Here is a 15,907-nt window from a genome sequence, read left to right as displayed (position 1 = left end):
AGGGACACCTCCCACTGGATCAGGGGCTCCAAGCCCCATCCAACCTGGCCTTCAACACCTCCAGGGGTGGGGCAACCACCACTGCTCTGGGCAACCTGGGCCAGGGCCTCCCCACCCTCACAGCAAAACATTTCTTTCTAAGATCTCATCTCCATCTCCCCTCTTTCAGCTGAAATCCATTCCCCTCATCCTGTCCCTGCACTCCCTGATCAAGAGCCCCTCCCCAGCTTTTCTGGAGCCCCTTTCAGTCCTGGAAGCTGCTTTAAGGTCTCCCCGCAGCCTTCTCCAGGCTGAACAACCCCAGCTCTCAGCCTGTCCTTGTACGGGAGGTTCTCCAGCCCTCAGATCATCTCTGTGGCCTCCTCTGGCCCAGAGGAGCTCTATATTTGGACACGTCTGCCTGGCGCGGCTGTTCAGGACTGAGGGAAGTGGACTGTGACCCTTTGCAGTGAGCCTGGACTCTGTGAGCTGCAAGCAGATGCTGGTTTTATTACCTTGTGTGTTTGGGCTCTGCGTTTGCCTGCCTGGAGCCACTTGCTTCCTTGGCTTCTCACTGAAATCTGGAAGACACCTTGTGGTGTGCATCAGGTTGCATGGTGTGCAAGGTGCTTCCTTGGCAACACCAAGGATGCCAATGCTGCCGTAATGCTGGCAGTCTCCTCTCTTTTTGTGCCAATGGCCTCCCGCGGTGGGTTAGAAATGCTGTTTCTCCCATGCCCCTAGCCTTGCTCCAGCCGATTCCCTGAATCTGATGCCTGGGGTCACATCCTTGCCCCTAGAGCAGGACCTTCCTCACTGTCTTGCACCCCTAGAGCTGCCGTGGGACCCCAACTCATTTCCAAGCAGGTGGTGCTGCAGGGGAAAGCTTGGTGCTGGGTGACTCTGATGGTGGTTTTGGGGGAAATCTGCTTTGGATGAGGAGCTGGAAAGCTGCGGGTGGGTTCCTTGGAGCGAGGAGGCAGGATTTGACCCTGCTCTGTGCTGACCAGGGGGCCACAGCGCCAGCCCTTTGCTCCCTGGTATAAATCATTTACCTGCCTGCGACCTTGGCTTCAGCCCCCCGCCTGGGAAGGGCTGAGGGGCCAAAGGGAGGTTGGATGGAGCGGGTGATGATTCCCTGCCATGGAATGGGGTGATTCCATGCCTCGGAGCAGGGTGCCACTGCAGCATCCCGCCCCCTTCGCCCTGCTGTGCACCCCACCATCCCAGCTCCACTTTGGCCCCTTTCTCTGCTGCCGGCTCCTCTTTGGTGGGTCCCCGTGCAGGGCTGGGAAGGCGGCCCAGTGCCAGGAGGAGGAGGGGTGGGGAGAGGCCACGCCGGAGCTTTCCCAGATGTGGGAAAGGAGAGAAGGGGGGACGCTTTCACTGCTGCTTCCCACTGCCTTGGCGACCCCAATCCGTGTCCTAGAGCTGCCACGCTCATGACCATGATGGAGTCACTTTGGCCAAGCGAGCCAACCTTGGTTGGAGCATTCCCAACCCAGCGCGTCCCCCCATCCTGGAGTGGGTGGAGAGCTGGGTGCCGATGGCTTTTTTTTCCCCCCACAGCACTCCCCGCTCTCGCCTCCCTCCACCCCCCGCATTGTTCCCAGCCCTTGCGGATGGGAGGAGGAGCAGGGCCAAGGGCCAGCATGCGGTAGGCGCCCCGTGCCGCGAGGCAGGCGGGAAGGCAGGCAGGAAGGCAGGCGCTGGGAAGCATCCCGCTGGCTGGAGCCGCCTGTCATGTTGGTCGAGCTGCTCTTCCAAGCTGCCTGTGTGTCCCTGTTCTTCCCGAGTTGCCAGGGCAGAGTGTATCCCGGGAGGAAGAAGCCGGCCAGCTTTGCTGTAGAGAGGTAGCCGGGTTCCCCCTCTTTCCTTCTCCTTCTTCCCAGCTACACCTGGGGATGGTGGTGTGCCGTGCCGAGCTCCGGTTGTCCATCTGCTTGGCTGCCTTCGGTGCTCCGGCCATGTCTCCCATCCCAGTCAGAGGGGCTGACACCCCGTGCATCCCTCTGGCTATCCGAGGGTGGCAGAGACCAGGGGAGTGTGACCTTTGCAGGAGTCCCTATCCCTGTCCTGCTCCCCAAATCCAGGTCCTGCTCCCCATGTCCTACTTTGGACCAGAGGAGAGTGACTCTTGCAGGAGTCCCCATCCCTATCCTGCTCCCTGCACCCCTGTCCTGCTCCCCATATCCCTGTCCTGCTCCTCATGTCCTGCTTTAGACCCAGGGAGCATGACCCTAACAGGAGTCCCCATCCCTGTCCTGCTCCCTGCATCCCTGTCCTGTTCCCCATATCCCTGTCCTGTTCCCTGTGACCTGCTTTGGACCAGGGGAGCATGACCCTTGCAGGAGTCCCCATCCCTGTCCTGTTTCCCCATGTCCTGCTGGGGGATGTTCCTCCTTTGTTTCCACATGCTGTGGGGTCCAAGCTCCTTGGGCCATGCTCCTCTCTCTCTATCCCACCTTGTTTTGGGGTCACACCGTGCCCCGGTTCACCCTGTGCTCTGCCACCTGGGATGGGGTGGCTATGGGCACATCGCGACCAGTCCTGTATCTCCTTGCGTTCCCGGGCTTGAGGAGCCTCCTCAGGACCTTTGCTCTCTGCCCTGGAGGCTTGGGACAAGGTGGCCTCATCCTCTCATCCGTCACAGGCGCCGTGTGGGGCCCCACGTCTGCTTCTCGGGCTTCGGCAGCGGATGTTGTCCCGGGTGGATGCTGTCCCCAGGCAGTGGGCAGTGCACCCTGCGTGAGTACAGGGCTCCTGGGGAGCTTGGGGACGGATGGGGGTCCCTGTCCTCCTCACAGCCCCCGTCCTCACAGCCCTCTGCTCCTTCGGCTGCGGCAGTGGCTTCTGCATCGCTCCCAACCTGTGCTCGTGCCCAGATGGAGAGCAAGGCATCACCTGCCCAGGTACCCACCCGCTCCCACTCCCTGTTGTGCCAAAATCCAGGTCCCCTAAGCTTTCCTGGCAGGATACGTGGCTCCCTTTACCCTCTTCCTGCAGCATCCCGGTCCCTGAAGGGGTAGGGACGCTCCCAGTAGAGGCTGCAGGAACTGGGAGAGCCAGGGGGTGGTTGCAGGGCAGAACTGGGATGGGATGGCATGGAATGGCATGGGATGGGAAGGAAAGGGAAGGTGGGTGCTGGGGTGATATCAGTGACCGCAGACCCCCCCCGTCTGCCTTTCAGAGTCCGCAGGAACATGTGGGGAGTACGGCTGTGACCTCTCCTGTAACCATGGTGGGTGCCAGGAGGTGGCTCGCGTCTGCCCCCTCGGCTTCTCCATGGTGGAGACGGCCAATGGCATCCGCTGCACCGGTGAGCTGGGCTGGGGAGGCCTCAGTGGGATGGGGAGGGATCCTGCTGGCTCTCCATCTCCAGCTCCCCCTTCTCACCCTCAGACATCGACGAGTGCCTGAGCGCTGCCTGTGAAGGTCTCTGCGTCAACACTGAAGGCGGCTTCGTCTGCGAGTGCGGCCCCGGCATGCAGCTCTCCGCTGACCGCCACAGCTGCCAGGGTGCGGGGGGCCAGGAGGGCTGGCAGGGGGCAAGCGGGATCTAAGCCAGGGCTACCAACCTTCAGCCTTTGCCTCCCAGATACAGATGAGTGCCTGGCCACGCCGTGCCAGCATCGCTGCAAGAACAGCATCGGCAGCTACCGCTGCTCCTGCCAGCCTGGCTACCACCTACACGGGAACCGGCATTCCTGCGTGGGTGAGCGCTGCCCAACGGCTCCCTCCTCCCTGTCCTTCATCCACGGTTTCAATCCAGGCTGGGGGATGCTGCGAGTGAGAGCAGCCCTGAGGAGAAGGACTTGGGGTGCTGGGGGAGGAGAAGCTCAACGTGAGCTGGGAACGTATGCTCACAGCCCAGAAACCACCCGTGTCCTGGGCTGCATCCAGAGCAGTGGGATCAGCAGGGAGAGAGGGGATTCTGACTCTCTGCTCCGCTCTGTGAGACCCACATGGAGCCTGTGTCCAGTTCTGGAGTCCTCAGCACAGGGAGGACATGGAGCTGTTGGAGTGAGTGCAGAGGAGGCCACGGAGATGATGCGAGGGCTGGAGCACCTCCTGTCTGAGGCCAGGCTGGGAGAGTTGGGTTTTTTCAGGCTGCAGAAGAGAAGGCTGCGGGGAGACCTTAGAGCAGCTTCCAGGACTGAAAGGGGCTCCAAGAAAGCTGAGGAGAGGCTCTTGATCGGGGAGTGCAGGGACAGGACGAGGGGGAATGGCTTTGAATTGTAGGGGGAAGGATTTAGATGAGACATTAGGAAGAAATTCTTCATGATGAGGCTGCCCAGAGCAGTGGTGGCTGCCCCACTCCTGGAAGTCTCGAAGGACAGGTTGAATAGGGCTTGGAACCCCTGATCCAGTGGGAAGTGTGCCTGCGGTTGGAACTGGATGGGGTCTGTGGTCCATTCTAACCCAAACCATTCTATGATTCTATGATCCCACACTACAAAGCCTGCAGGATGGAAGTGGCCATGGCTGTCACCTTGCCCTCAGCCTTGCATGGGTTGTGCTGGAGGGGACGGCTTAGTCCACCAGGCTCCTGCTGAGCTGCTTTGTGAGATGCAGGACCTTCTGTCCCGGCAGTGACAAATCCCTTTGTCTCCCAGATGTCAACGAATGCCGGTGGCCAGGAGAGCGCCGAGCCTGCCAGCACACCTGCCACAACACGCCGGGCAGCTTCCTCTGCTCCTGCCGCCCTGGGTACCGGCTCAGCAGTGACAGGGTCTCCTGTGAAGGTAACCCAGTTCCTTCCCAAGGCCAGGGGAATGGAGCAGAATGCCCTCAGCCCCCTGACTGATCCAAAAGGCTTTAAATTGGGAGGCGGAAGGTTTAGATGAGACGTTAGGAAGAAATTCTTCATAATGAGGGTGGGGAGGCCCAGGTTGCCCAGAGCAGTGGTGGCTGCCCCATCCTGGAGGTGTTCAAGACCAGGTTGATGGGGGTTTAGATGGGGTTTAGAGCCCCTGATCCAGTGGAAGGTGTCCCTAGGGTTGGAACTGGTTGGGCTTTGAGGTCCCCTTCCAACCCAGCCCAACCCATTCCATGATTCTAAGTGACATCTCTTCCTTCTCTCCTAGGTTACCCCAAGTCCATCCTGGCCCCATCGCCCATCCTGCAGTCCCTGCAGCATCCACCCACCCTCGTCCTGCTTCCTCCTGGCTCTGGGGGACCCCTCCTGGTCCCCAGGGGCTCCCCCTCGCCCCAGTTCCCTGCTGCAGCTCCTGGTACCCAACTCCCTTCTTCTCCTCCCGCCGTGGCATCCCCGGCCACCGAGCCGTCCCCGACAGCTGTCGGAACCCCTGGTACCTCCACCCCATCAGCCCCTTCTTGCTGGTACCGAGGGGCCCCCCGAGAGCCTGGCACTCTCTGGATGGAGCCGGGATGCCTGCATTGTACCTGCCAGGTAAGCAAATACCCCATCCCATCCTCCCCACCACCCCAGCGTGACCTTGGGCTGAGCTGGCGTGCGCCCTGGCAGGGGGGACAAGTGCTGTGTGAGGCTGTGAGCTGCTCGGTGCCCTGCTCCCACCCGCTGCCCGCCCCGGCCGGCGGCTGCTGCCCCAGCTGCACAGGTGAGCCCCGACCCTCGCAGCCCCGCTGCCCCATGGCCGCCCTCCCTTGAGCCCTCTGCCTTGCAGGCTGCCTGCACCAAGGGGTGGCGCGGGCTGAGGGCGACGTCTTCTCTCCATCCGATGGGAACTGCACTGTCTGCATCTGCCTGGTGAGCCTACACCTCCCTGGGCGGGATGGGAACATCCCTGGGGTGGGAGCGTCACTGGGCAGGCTGGGAGCATCCTTGGGTGGTATGGGAGCATCCCTGGGCAGGATGGGAGCATCCCCAGGCAGGATGGGAGCATCTTTAGGCTGGGAACATCCTTAGGTGGGAGCATCCCTGAGCGGGATGGGTGCATCCCTAGGGGGGTGGGAGCATACCTGTGCGGGATGGGTGCATCCTTAGGCCAATGGGTGCATCCCTAAGTGGGATGGGAGCATCCCTAGGTGAGGTGGGAGCATCCCTAGGCGGGATGGGTGTATCCCTAGGGGGCAGCATCCCTTGAGGGTGGGAACATCCCTGGGCAGGATGGGAGCATCCCTGGGCTGGGAGCATCCCTAGGTGGGATGGGAGCATCCCCCTGTATCCCTGCTCAGCTCGGTGGAGGGGGATGCACTGGGATGGATGACATCCCAGCACCGCTGTGTGATGAGGAAGGGGCTCATTCCCCTTTGGGTGCCCTGTGACAGCCCCACACTCTCCTCCCCAGTCCGGCAACGTCTCCTGCATCTCCCCCGAGTGCCCCCTGGGCTCCTGCCCCAGCTCCTCACCACCCGATTGCTGCTCCTGCCAGCCAGGTGGGTCCCCAGGAACCCCATCGATGAGGTGGGGAGAGCCTAGGGTTTGGCTTGGGATGGGATTTTGCTCCCCATCCCTATCTCCATCTCCATCCCCATCCCCACTGCCTCTCTCCTCACCAGCAAAGTGCAGTTTTCGGGGCCGCACGTACGGGCACGGTGCCCGCTTCAGCCTGGATGGGGACGACTGCACCACCTGTGTCTGCAGGGTGAGCCCAGAAGAGCTGGGATGCTCCAAGGCTTCCCTGCTCCATCCTACTGGAGGGGGATCGAGTATTTGCTGGGTGCAGGACTGGGTCTGGCTGCAGGGACAGTGGGTGACACGTCCCTGTGTCCCCAGGGCGGTGAGGTGGAGTGCTCCTTTGCCCCCTGCCCTGTGCTCGACTGCCCCCAGCACCAGCGGCACCTGAGCCCCGGGCAGTGCTGCGTCACCTGCCGGGAGCCCCCAGCCCCGACTGGTGAGTCCAGACTGGGGGGAATGGGATGGGATGGAGGGGAGAGGGAAGCTGGGGACAGGGAGGGTGGGATGTAGTGGACAAGGAGGATGGGATGTGGGGACACTTGAGGATGGGGAGGGTGGGAAGTTGGAGATGCTTGGGGTTGGGGATGGTGGTATGTTGAGAGAGTGGGATGGGGGAGACAGTTGGGATAGAGAGAATGGGATGGAGGGACAGTTGGGATAGGGAGAGTGGGATGGGGGGACCAGGATAGTGGGATGGCGGGACAGGAGGGACGGGGAGAGTGGAATGGGGAGACAGCTGGGGACAGGAAGAGTGGGATTTAGGGGACAGGGAGAGTGGGATGTGGGAGATGCCTGGGGACACAGAGAGCAGGATGTTGGGGACGGAGGCAGCATGTAGGGACACTTGTGCACGGGAAGGTTGAAATAAGGGGGCACAGCTTGGGACAGGGAGAGTGGGATGGGGGAGACAGGGAGGATGGGATCCGGGGACACTTGAAGACGGGGAGAGTGAGATGAGTGGGACGGCTGCGATAGGGAGAGTGGGATGTAGAGGACAGCGGGAACAGGATGTGGGGGCATTTGGGGCTGGGGAGAGTGGAATGTGGAGGATGGAGGGTGTCGGGGGGGGAGGGTGAGGACAAGGACAGGATGTAGGGGACATCTGCGATAGGCAGGGTGTGATGTTTGGGACCTTTGGGGACAGGTGGGGTGGGATGTGGGGTACCTTTGGGGATGTACAGGGTGGGATCTGAGGGAGAGCTGGGGACGAGGATGATGGATGTTACGGCCACCTGGAATAGGAAGGGCAGGGGAAAGACGGGAGCAGGATGTGAGACTGCAGAGGGATTGGCAAGGCACTGGGGGGCTGCATAGCGTTTGGAGGTGGAGAGAGGGCACAGAATGGGAGCTACATCCATGTCCAGATGTGCACAGAGGAGGGTGATGGGCTCCGGGTGCCCCTGTCCTCCCCTGTATCCCCCAGGTTGCTTCATGGATGACAATGGTGTGGAGTTTCCGGTCGGACAGATCTGGTCTCCAGGTGATCCCTGTGAGTTATGCATCTGCCAGGTGAATGAGAACCTGCTCTGCTTCAGCTCTCCTCCCCGCCCCTGCCCCAGCGCACGGCTCCTGCCCCCCTCCCCCTTTCCCTCGGGATGCCGGGCTGCTCGTGTCCATGGTCCCTGGCAGCTCTTGGCTTTAAACCCTGTGGTTTTGGGCAGCTTGTGGTCTCTCTCAAGGTCTTCTCCTCTGCAGGCAGACGGCTCGGTGAGCTGCAAGCGGACAGACTGCGTGGAGACCTGTCCCTACCCCATCCTCATCCCTGGGCAGTGCTGCCCCGACTGCTCAGCAGGTGATGGACGATGGTTCCACTGCATCCCAGACCAGACCCAAGAAGCCTGGCCTTAAGCAGAGGGATCTCCAAGGGGTTCTTGAGTCACCTGAGGACCCCAAGATCCCCTTTCCTTCCTCCTCACAGGCTGCAACTACATGGGAAGGATCTTCTACAACAACGAGACCTTCCCCTCTGTCCTGGACCCCTGTCTCAGCTGCATCTGCTTGGTGAGGGCTGCGCTGGGCACCTCGAGATGCCTTCGGCTTCTACCCCAAGAGCAGAGCCCCAGTTTTTTCTTCCGTTGAAGGAAAAAACCTCCTGGGTGTTTGAGGGTTGCCCCCTTTTTTTTCCCCAGCCCATCCTGGCAGGCGCTAACGCCCGGCCCTCGCGCGTCTCTCCCGTCTCTCGCAGCTGGGCTCGGTGGCCTGTTCGCCCGTGGACTGTGCCATCTTCTGCACCTACCCCTTCCACCCCGAGGGCGAGTGCTGCCCTGTCTGTAACGGTAGGAGACGAAGATGAGGTTTTAGGGAGATTAAGGGACCCCTAGAACCTCTTGAGCCCCTCAACACGTGCTCCTTTGCATAGACTGCAACTACCAGGGGAGGAAGGTGGTGAACGGGCAGACCTTCATCCCTGAGGGACAGCCCTGCACGCGCTGTACCTGCCAGGTGAGCAGTGGGGTATCTGTGGGGTGTCTGTGGGACTGGGGAATGGATGGTAGGGATGGTTCATCCCCAAATTTACGGTTGGGGTTGATGACCTCAAAAGATCTTTTCCAACCTAATGACTCTCTGATTCTATAACTTGAACCCATGAACCCATGAGGTTCATCAAGGCCAAGAGCAAAGTTCTACATCTTGATTGAGGCAGTCTGTGGCTTCAATCCAGGATGGGGGATGCTGTGAGTGGGAGCAGCCCCGAGGAGAAGGACTTGGGGTGCTGGGGGAGGAGAGGCTCAACATGAGCTGGCAAAGTGTGCTGCCATCCCAGAAACCGCCTGCGTCCTGGGCTGCATCCAGAGCAGTGGGACCAGCAGGGAGGGAGGGGATTCTGACCCTCTGCTCCGCTCTCTGAGACCCACCTGGAGCCCTGCATCCAGTTCTGGAGTCCTCAGCACAGGGAGGACATGGAGCTGTTGGAGCGAGTGCAGAGGAGGCCACGGAGATGATGCGAGGGCTGGAGCACCTCCTGTCCGAGGCCAGGCTGGGAGAGTTGGGATTGTTGAGCCTGGAGAAGAGAAGGCTGTGGGGAGACCTTAGAGCAGCTTCCAGGACTGAAAGGGGCTCCAGGAAAGCTGGGGAGAGGCTCTGGACCAGGAGGTGCAGGGACAGGACGAGGGGAAGGGTTTGGAACTCAAAGAGAGGAGATTGAGATGACATCTTGGAGAGAAATGTTTCTCTGTGAAATTGGGGAGGCCCTGTCCCAGGTTGCCCAGAGCAGTGTTGGCTGCCCCATCCGTGGAGGTGTTGAAGGCCACGTTGGATGGGTCTCGGAGCCCCTGATCCAGTGGGAGGTGTTCCTGGGATTGGAACTGGATGCGTTTATCTCCTTTCCCACCCAACCCATTCCATGATTCTATGACCTGTCCCCGTTGCTGCCAGCTCGGGGAGGTGAACTGCGAGCAGAGGTCGTGTCCCCACTCCTGCGCAGAGCCCACCGCGCTGCCCCCCGCCTGCTGCCCTCCCTGCCAAGGTAACGGTGATGCCTGGGCAGCCGGGACCCCATACCCTGCAGCACCCCTGGGCAATCGGGTGTCCCCCAGCCAGGGTGAGGGGTCCTCAGGGTGCTGACCCAGAGCATCTCTCCATCAGCCACAGATGCTCAGCTCCTGCTGCAGATCAGCCACCGGTCCCCATCCCTGTCCCCACCCCACGAGGACTCACTCGCTGTCACCTGGCATCCCAGCACCCCAAGATCAACCCGTCCACCTCTTCACCGCCTGGTCCAGCTCCTGCTCCCCAGAACAGCCCCTCCTGACCGCTCTCCGGGTAGCAAAGAGGATGAGGAGCCCCCTCCGAGCACACAGAACCCCTCCGGGCATCCATCGGCAGCTGGTCATCCCACCTCTGAGCCCCCAGAGCCCCCAGTTCCACCAGTACCCCCCAGTTTGAGCCCTGAGGCTCAGGACCCCCATGAGAATGTGGATCCCTCCACCATGCCACCGGCCAGTGGGGAGAGCCCCGGGGGGCACATGGTTCCCTAAGGCCCTGGTGCCATGTGTGCCTGGTGAGGAGTGAGGAGGAGGAGGAGGGGAATGAAGAGGAGGATGGGGATGAGGAGGAGAGGAGGAGGGGTGTGCAGGACCATCAGGTCTGGCTCACCAGGCCCTTGGGATGGTGGGTGGCTGGGGATGGGGTGCCAATGAGAAGACACAGTGGGCAAACAGCATCCCTACTCCCATGGGTCCATCCCCGTTCCCATGGGTACATCCTGACTCCCACGGGTCCATCCTCACTCTCACAAGTTCATCCTGATTCCCAGGGGTGCATCCCCACTCCCAGGGGTCTATCCACACTCCCATTGCTGCATCCCAGCTCTCAGGAGTCCATCCCCGCTTCCAGGGGTCCATCTGCTCTCCAACGGGTCCATCCCAACTCCCATGGGTGCATCCCCTCTCCCATGGGTCCACCCCTGCTCCCAGGGATCCATCCCCAATCCCAGGGGTCCATCCCAACTCCCATGGGTGCATCCCCTCTCCCAGGGATCCATCCCCACTCCTAGGGGTGCATCCCCGCTCCCATGGATCCATCCCCACAGAGATGATGCGAGGGCTGGAGTACCTTCTGTCCAAGGCCAGGCTGAGAGAGTTGGGGTTGTTCAGCCTGGAGAAGAGAAGGCTGCAGGGAGAGCTTAGAGCAGCTTCCAGGACTGAAAGGGGCTCCAGGACAGCTGAGGAGATGCTCTGGATCAGGGAGTGCAGGGACAAGTGGAAGGGTTTGTAGCTAGAAGAGGGGAGATGGAGATGAGATCTTCACGCTTTGCTGTGAGCGTGGGGAGGCCCTGTCCCAGGTTGCCCAGAGCAGCGGTGGCTGCCCCATCCTTGGAGGTGTTGAAGGCCAGGTTGGATGGAGCTTGGAGCCCCTGATCCAGTGGGAGGAATTCCTGGTATTGGAACTGGATGGGTTTATCTCCTTTCCCACCCAACCCATTCCTTGACTCTATGACCTCTCCCCATCGCTGCCAGCTTGAGGACGTGAGCTGTGAACAGAGGTCGTGTCCCCACTCCAATGCGTCCACCCAGCTCCCATGGGTGCATTCTGACTCCCAGGGGTCCATCCCCATTCCCACAAGCGCATCCTGACTCCCAGGGGTTCATTCCTACTCCCAGGGATGCATCCTCGCTCCCATGGGTCCATCCCCACTCCCAGGGCTCCATCCCCACTCCCATGGGTGCTCGGGCACTGCCTCCCTCAGGCAGAGGCTGTGTGGATCCCATCTACCTCAAGGTTCTGAGGTCCTCCAGCCCCTCACCGCCCCACTGAGGCAGGACTGGGAGGCAGGATCAGCCCCATCACCACCTTCCCAGCTCTCCAGGTGCACGATGTGGGGCTGGGAGATGTTCCTGGGGTGCCCTGAGCCGCCCCCCATTGTGCAGGCACCCCTGGGGAGGGGACGAGGTGCCCTCCTGGCCACCAATAAAGTCACCCTGGTATTTATCCCCGTCCTGTTCCTGCTTGAACCCACTGATCCCAACTCGGAGGACCTTTGGGTTTCCCCTGGGATGAGGAGGGTGGTGCTGGAGGTGCTCAGTTCCCCCGAGTATGGTTTGGGGACAGGATGGTCCCCATGGCTGCTCGTTGATCCTGAGAAAATGGAGCTGAGTGGGGCACAAAGGGTTTCTGGGGGCCAACACCCGATTTCAGCTGCTCCCAGTGGAGACTTTTCCAAGGGCTTGACCTGAGCAAAGTTCCTGGTCCTGGGAAGCGTTCATGAGGTGCTGAGCTTGGTGTTGTCCTTGTGAAGAGGCTCCCGGAGGTCAGCTCTACACAGGGAGGTGTGAAGAGCCACGTCCATGGCCCCTAAGAGCTTCCTAGGGCTTTATCTAAGTGGTGTCCAGCAAGGAGAGGTGATGATGAGCAGCAAAAAGCACCCACAGCCCCAAGATGGGACCCAGCTCTGGGTCCTCCAGACCCAAACACGGGCATGGGATGCTGGCAGGGGCAGAGACGTGCTCCTGTCCTGCTCCGATGTGAGTCCTCTAACCTCCTCCGTCCCACGTAACCACCAACAGCCACAGCCACCTCATGGCATGGGTATGGAAAGCAGTGACCCTGCGCGCGTCAGGAGGAAATTCTTCACCATGAGGCTGGGGAGGCCCTGCCCAGGTTGCGCAGAGCAGCGGTGGCTGCCCCATCCCTGGAGGTGTAGAAGGCCAGGTTGGATGGGGCTTGGAGCCCCTGATCCCATAGGAGGTGTCCCTGCCCATGGAAGGGGTCCAACTAGATGGGCTTTGAGGTCTTTTCCAGCCCGAGACATTCCATGATTCTCTGCCCCAGAGCGACCCAGCCAGCCCTTCCCAGAGAGACACAACACAGAGATACTTCTCCACGGCTTTATTGTGCTCGGTGGCTGTGGCAGGAGGGGAAGGCAGTGCTGGGCAAGGGCCAGCCACCAAGCTGGGGACGCGGTGGCAGTGGGATGCGCTGCCTGTCCCCGGCATGGCGGAGCACTTAGGACAGCGGGGACAGTCCCACCATGTTGTTGCCCCTGTTGAAGATCACGTAGTACTCGCGGATGAAGACGTCTCCGAGGATCCAGAGCTCGCCAGACTCGGTGGGGATGTCCAAGCCTTCGAAGGCGAGGCTGCAGTATCCATCGCTCTGCAACCAAACACATGGAGGTTACCAGGTCCTGAACCCCTTCCAATCCCAATTCCAACTCCAATCCCCATCCCACTTCCAATCCCATTCCTGGCAGGATGCTCACCTGTATCACGTAGGCACTGGGTGGCACTGGGAACCCGTTGCCATTGAGGTTGAAGTAGATGGTGGGCAATGTGCTGATGGCATCACAGCTGATCTGCAGGGGACACGTGGAAGGTGGCGGTCAGTGGCTACCGCAGGAGGGAGCCCACAGCCTGGGGAGCGATGGGGCACCCCACAGATCCCCCACTGCTCCCATGGGGCCTCACCTGACTGGAGTTGGCACCAAGGCTGGCGATGATGTTGTTCAGGGCGTTGTTGGGCACAGCCAGGAGCGAGGTGCCGGTGTCCACGATGGCCTGGCAACCGGAAGCAGCAGGCGATGGCCTGGCCGCTGGCGGTGACGCTGAGGGAGAAGGGTGTGGGTGAGCTTCTTGGGTGTGGGATGAGCGGTCACACCCCAACAACCACCTACCAGGGGGCAAGGGGAGCCACCAAGCCTGTGGGCTGCTCAGGGACTACCTGTCCATGGTGACCTGCCAGTAGGATTCAGAAGAGAGGGGGATCCAGGTGATGCCGTTTGTGGTGTAGTCGGAATCAATGCCACCAAAGAGGACGAAGCTGCCGCTCTGGTCGTTGCTGCAAGGGGACGTCCATTAAGTTGAGGTCCCTTCCCATACCACCCCGTAGGACCCATAGCACTGAGGGGTGCTTGCTGCCATCCTCCGATGCTGGCAGTGGTGAAAGATGTCCCTCAGGAGCCATGGGACGTTACACCACAAGGGAACAGTGCCAGAGCCAACCCCCGTGCGGTGGAAACAGGAGGGAACCCTCAGCAAGGACTGGGTGGCTCTGGGCAGGGCTTACTTGCTCAGGTAGACGGAGAAGAGGTCCTCAGTCACAAGACCTTCTGACATCATGTTGTCAAAGACGGGAGTGGCATTAGAGGAGGAGATGCTTGGGTAAGCCAGACCCAGGATGCCATCGAAGGGGGTGTAGTAGAAGAAATCGCCTGGCTCGGTCTCAGCCAGACCAAAGATCTGGTTGACAACGTTGATGCCTGCAACCTGGTTGAGGAGATGGAGAAAGGAGGTTGGTTTGGGCAGGTGGTGTCCCGGTGTCCCTGTTCCCGTGGGATGGGGAGGTTGGTGTGCCCCATCTTACGCCGACGGTGTCGTAGCCCAGGATGCCAGTCATGCTGCCAGTGCCGTAGGCGATCTCAACGGTCTCATTGGTGCCAACGTAGGTGGAGGAAGCCGATGGGTTGAAGCGGTTGTGGTTGCCTGCGGGAAGTGGTCACGGTCTGTCCTGTCCTCAAGGACCAAGGATGACCCTCCAGTACGTGGTACTGATTGCCTGATGTCCCTCAGGAGAGACAGGACAGAGCCATCCTTGTCTCTAAGACTGCCACAGGTACACCTGGAGCCAGGTTGGATGAGCCCAGGGCTTCCCCTGCCTTTCCCCATTGCCACATGTCTCCCGACACCTACTGCAAGCCTGGCTGGAGCAGTACACGGAGGGCACCCACAGGTTGGAGGAGCCGGTGTCGAAGAGGACGGTGAATTCCTGGGCTGGGGTACCGATGGAGATGGTGCCAAAGTACTCAACCTTTCAAAGCGAGATGGGTAAGGGATTAGCGGGACAGGTAAGGGGTTAGCGGGATGGGTAAGGGGTTAGCGGGATGGGTAAGGGTCTGCTGAGATGGGTAACAGGTTAGAAGAAAGAGCAAGGGGCTAGGGGGACAAGTAAGGGGCTGGTGGGTCAGGTAAGTGTCTAGCAGGAGGGATAAAGGGCTAGCAGGATAGGTAAGGGTTTAGTGGGTCAGGTAAGGGGGCTAACAGGATGGGTAATGGGTTAGAGGAATGGGTATGGGGCTAATAGTATGGGTAAGGGTCTAGTAGGATGAGTAAGAGGCTAATGGCATGGATAAAGGGCTAGAAGGATGGATAACGAGTTACAGGAATGAGTGAGGGGGTAGTGGGCGAGGTAAGGGGCTAGTGAGTCAAGTAAAGGGCTACAGGGATGGGTAAGAGGCTAGCAGGTCAGCTTGGGGGCTAGGGGGATGTGTGAGTGGCTAGTGGGTTAGGTGAACCCACTAAGGGGAACGAGTAAGGGGCTAGCATGTCGGGAAAGGGGCTAGCCAGATAGCAAGGGGGCTAGTGGGCTGGGAAAGGGGCTAGCAGGTTGGCTCAGTGGCCCCATGGCTGCCCCACAGGTGTCAGCCGCTTGCCCGCCATGCTCACATTCATGTAGTTCTGCAGGGGCTCAGTGGAGGTGCCAGCGGCCAGGAACTTGGCGGCCGGGTTGTAGGGGTGCTCCTTCAGGTAGTGGTCCAGCAAGCCCTTCTCCTCCAGGACCTGCCGCATGGACTTCCCTCGCCGCAGAGAGATCCTGGCGTGCGGGGAGACGGGAACCCACCCATCAGTGAGATCTGTGCAGGGACCTCCACCCTCCACCTCATCCCACAACCCCATCCTCGCTGTGGCCACCGAGGGGTTCAGGCTGTCCCCATATCCCTGCTGGGAGCCCTCAGGATTGTGGTGGTCACCCCAAGAGCCCAGAACTTACCTATGGCCATGGCACTGGGCCAGGGCTACCAAGCTGAGAAGCAGGAGCAGCTTCATGGTGGCTTCGAGTTGAGCCTCAAAGTGCAGTGGCACACTGAGTCTGTCACCCGCTCCAGCCGAGCTCCTTATATCCCAACCGTGGTTGTTTGGCTGGCGGCACCGATAGGAAAAGCAAACGACCCAGGGGCAGTTATCGCAATGTCCTTAGGGGATGTGGGAGGAGAATGTCAAACTGAGAGCTCTCCATCTTCACTGAGGTCAACAACCACGGCCAGGACGTAGGGATGCATCCTTCAGTTGGTCTGTATCCTGAGGGGGAGGCAATGGAAGTTGGAAAAGGGGA

General features: G+C 60.6%; 1 protein-coding gene and 1 pseudogene across 3 annotated transcripts; one reads left to right on the top strand and one right to left on the bottom strand.

Annotated features, from left to right (window-relative positions):
• Positions 1 to 1,412: 1,412 nt before the first annotated feature.
• LOC104064454 (von Willebrand factor C and EGF domain-containing protein) lies at positions 1,413 to 12,337 on the top strand. Of its 3 annotated transcripts, XM_054068817.1 has the most exons (21): positions 1,413 to 1,463; positions 1,549 to 1,832; positions 2,633 to 2,727; positions 2,802 to 2,891; positions 3,170 to 3,298; positions 3,382 to 3,498; positions 3,578 to 3,694; positions 4,596 to 4,724; positions 5,067 to 5,392; positions 5,468 to 5,561; positions 5,628 to 5,710; positions 6,252 to 6,339; positions 6,463 to 6,548; positions 6,680 to 6,797; positions 7,785 to 7,870; positions 8,057 to 8,153; positions 8,280 to 8,362; positions 8,547 to 8,637; positions 8,721 to 8,803; positions 9,737 to 9,827; positions 9,947 to 12,336. In XM_054068817.1, the coding sequence occupies exons 1-21, from the start codon at positions 1,422 to 1,424 to the stop codon at positions 10,336 to 10,338; spliced, it is 2,721 nt and encodes a 906-aa protein (XP_053924792.1). In that variant the 5' UTR covers positions 1,413 to 1,421; the 3' UTR covers positions 10,339 to 12,336. The 3 variants fall into 3 exon arrangements, 2 of the variants coding, with proteins under 2 accessions (XP_053924792.1, XP_053924793.1); XR_008450185.1 differs by lacking the exon at positions 9,947 to 12,336 and having other exon boundaries at positions 8,491 to 8,637; XM_054068818.1 differs by lacking the exon at positions 3,578 to 3,694 and having other exon boundaries at positions 9,947 to 12,337.
• A 347-nt stretch (positions 12,338 to 12,684) lies between these two features.
• LOC128852376 (pepsin A-like) lies at positions 12,685 to 15,723 on the bottom strand (annotated as a pseudogene).
• Positions 15,724 to 15,907: the final 184 nt, after the last annotated feature.

Source organism: Cuculus canorus, chromosome 5 (assembly GCF_017976375.1).
Source record: "Cuculus canorus isolate bCucCan1 chromosome 5, bCucCan1.pri, whole genome shotgun sequence".
Classification (NCBI taxonomy): Eukaryota; Metazoa; Chordata; class Aves; order Cuculiformes; family Cuculidae; genus Cuculus; species Cuculus canorus.
The sequence above is the reverse complement of the archived record's forward strand: the minus strand, read 5'-3'. Positions and strand labels throughout refer to the sequence as shown.

Excerpts from the sequence above, each read along its gene's own strand:
- LOC104064454 (XM_054068817.1), top strand. The coding sequence starts at position 1,422 with ATGACCATGATGGAGTCACTTTGGCCAAGCGAGCCAACCTTG. Across the intron at positions 1,464-1,548 it reads GGCCAAGCGAGCCAACCTTG|CACTCCCCGCTCTCGCCTCC; the intron begins GTTGGAGCATTC and ends TTCCCCCCACAG. Across the intron at positions 2,728-2,801 it reads CAGTGGGCAGTGCACCCTGC|CCCTCTGCTCCTTCGGCTGC; the intron begins GTGAGTACAGGG and ends CCGTCCTCACAG.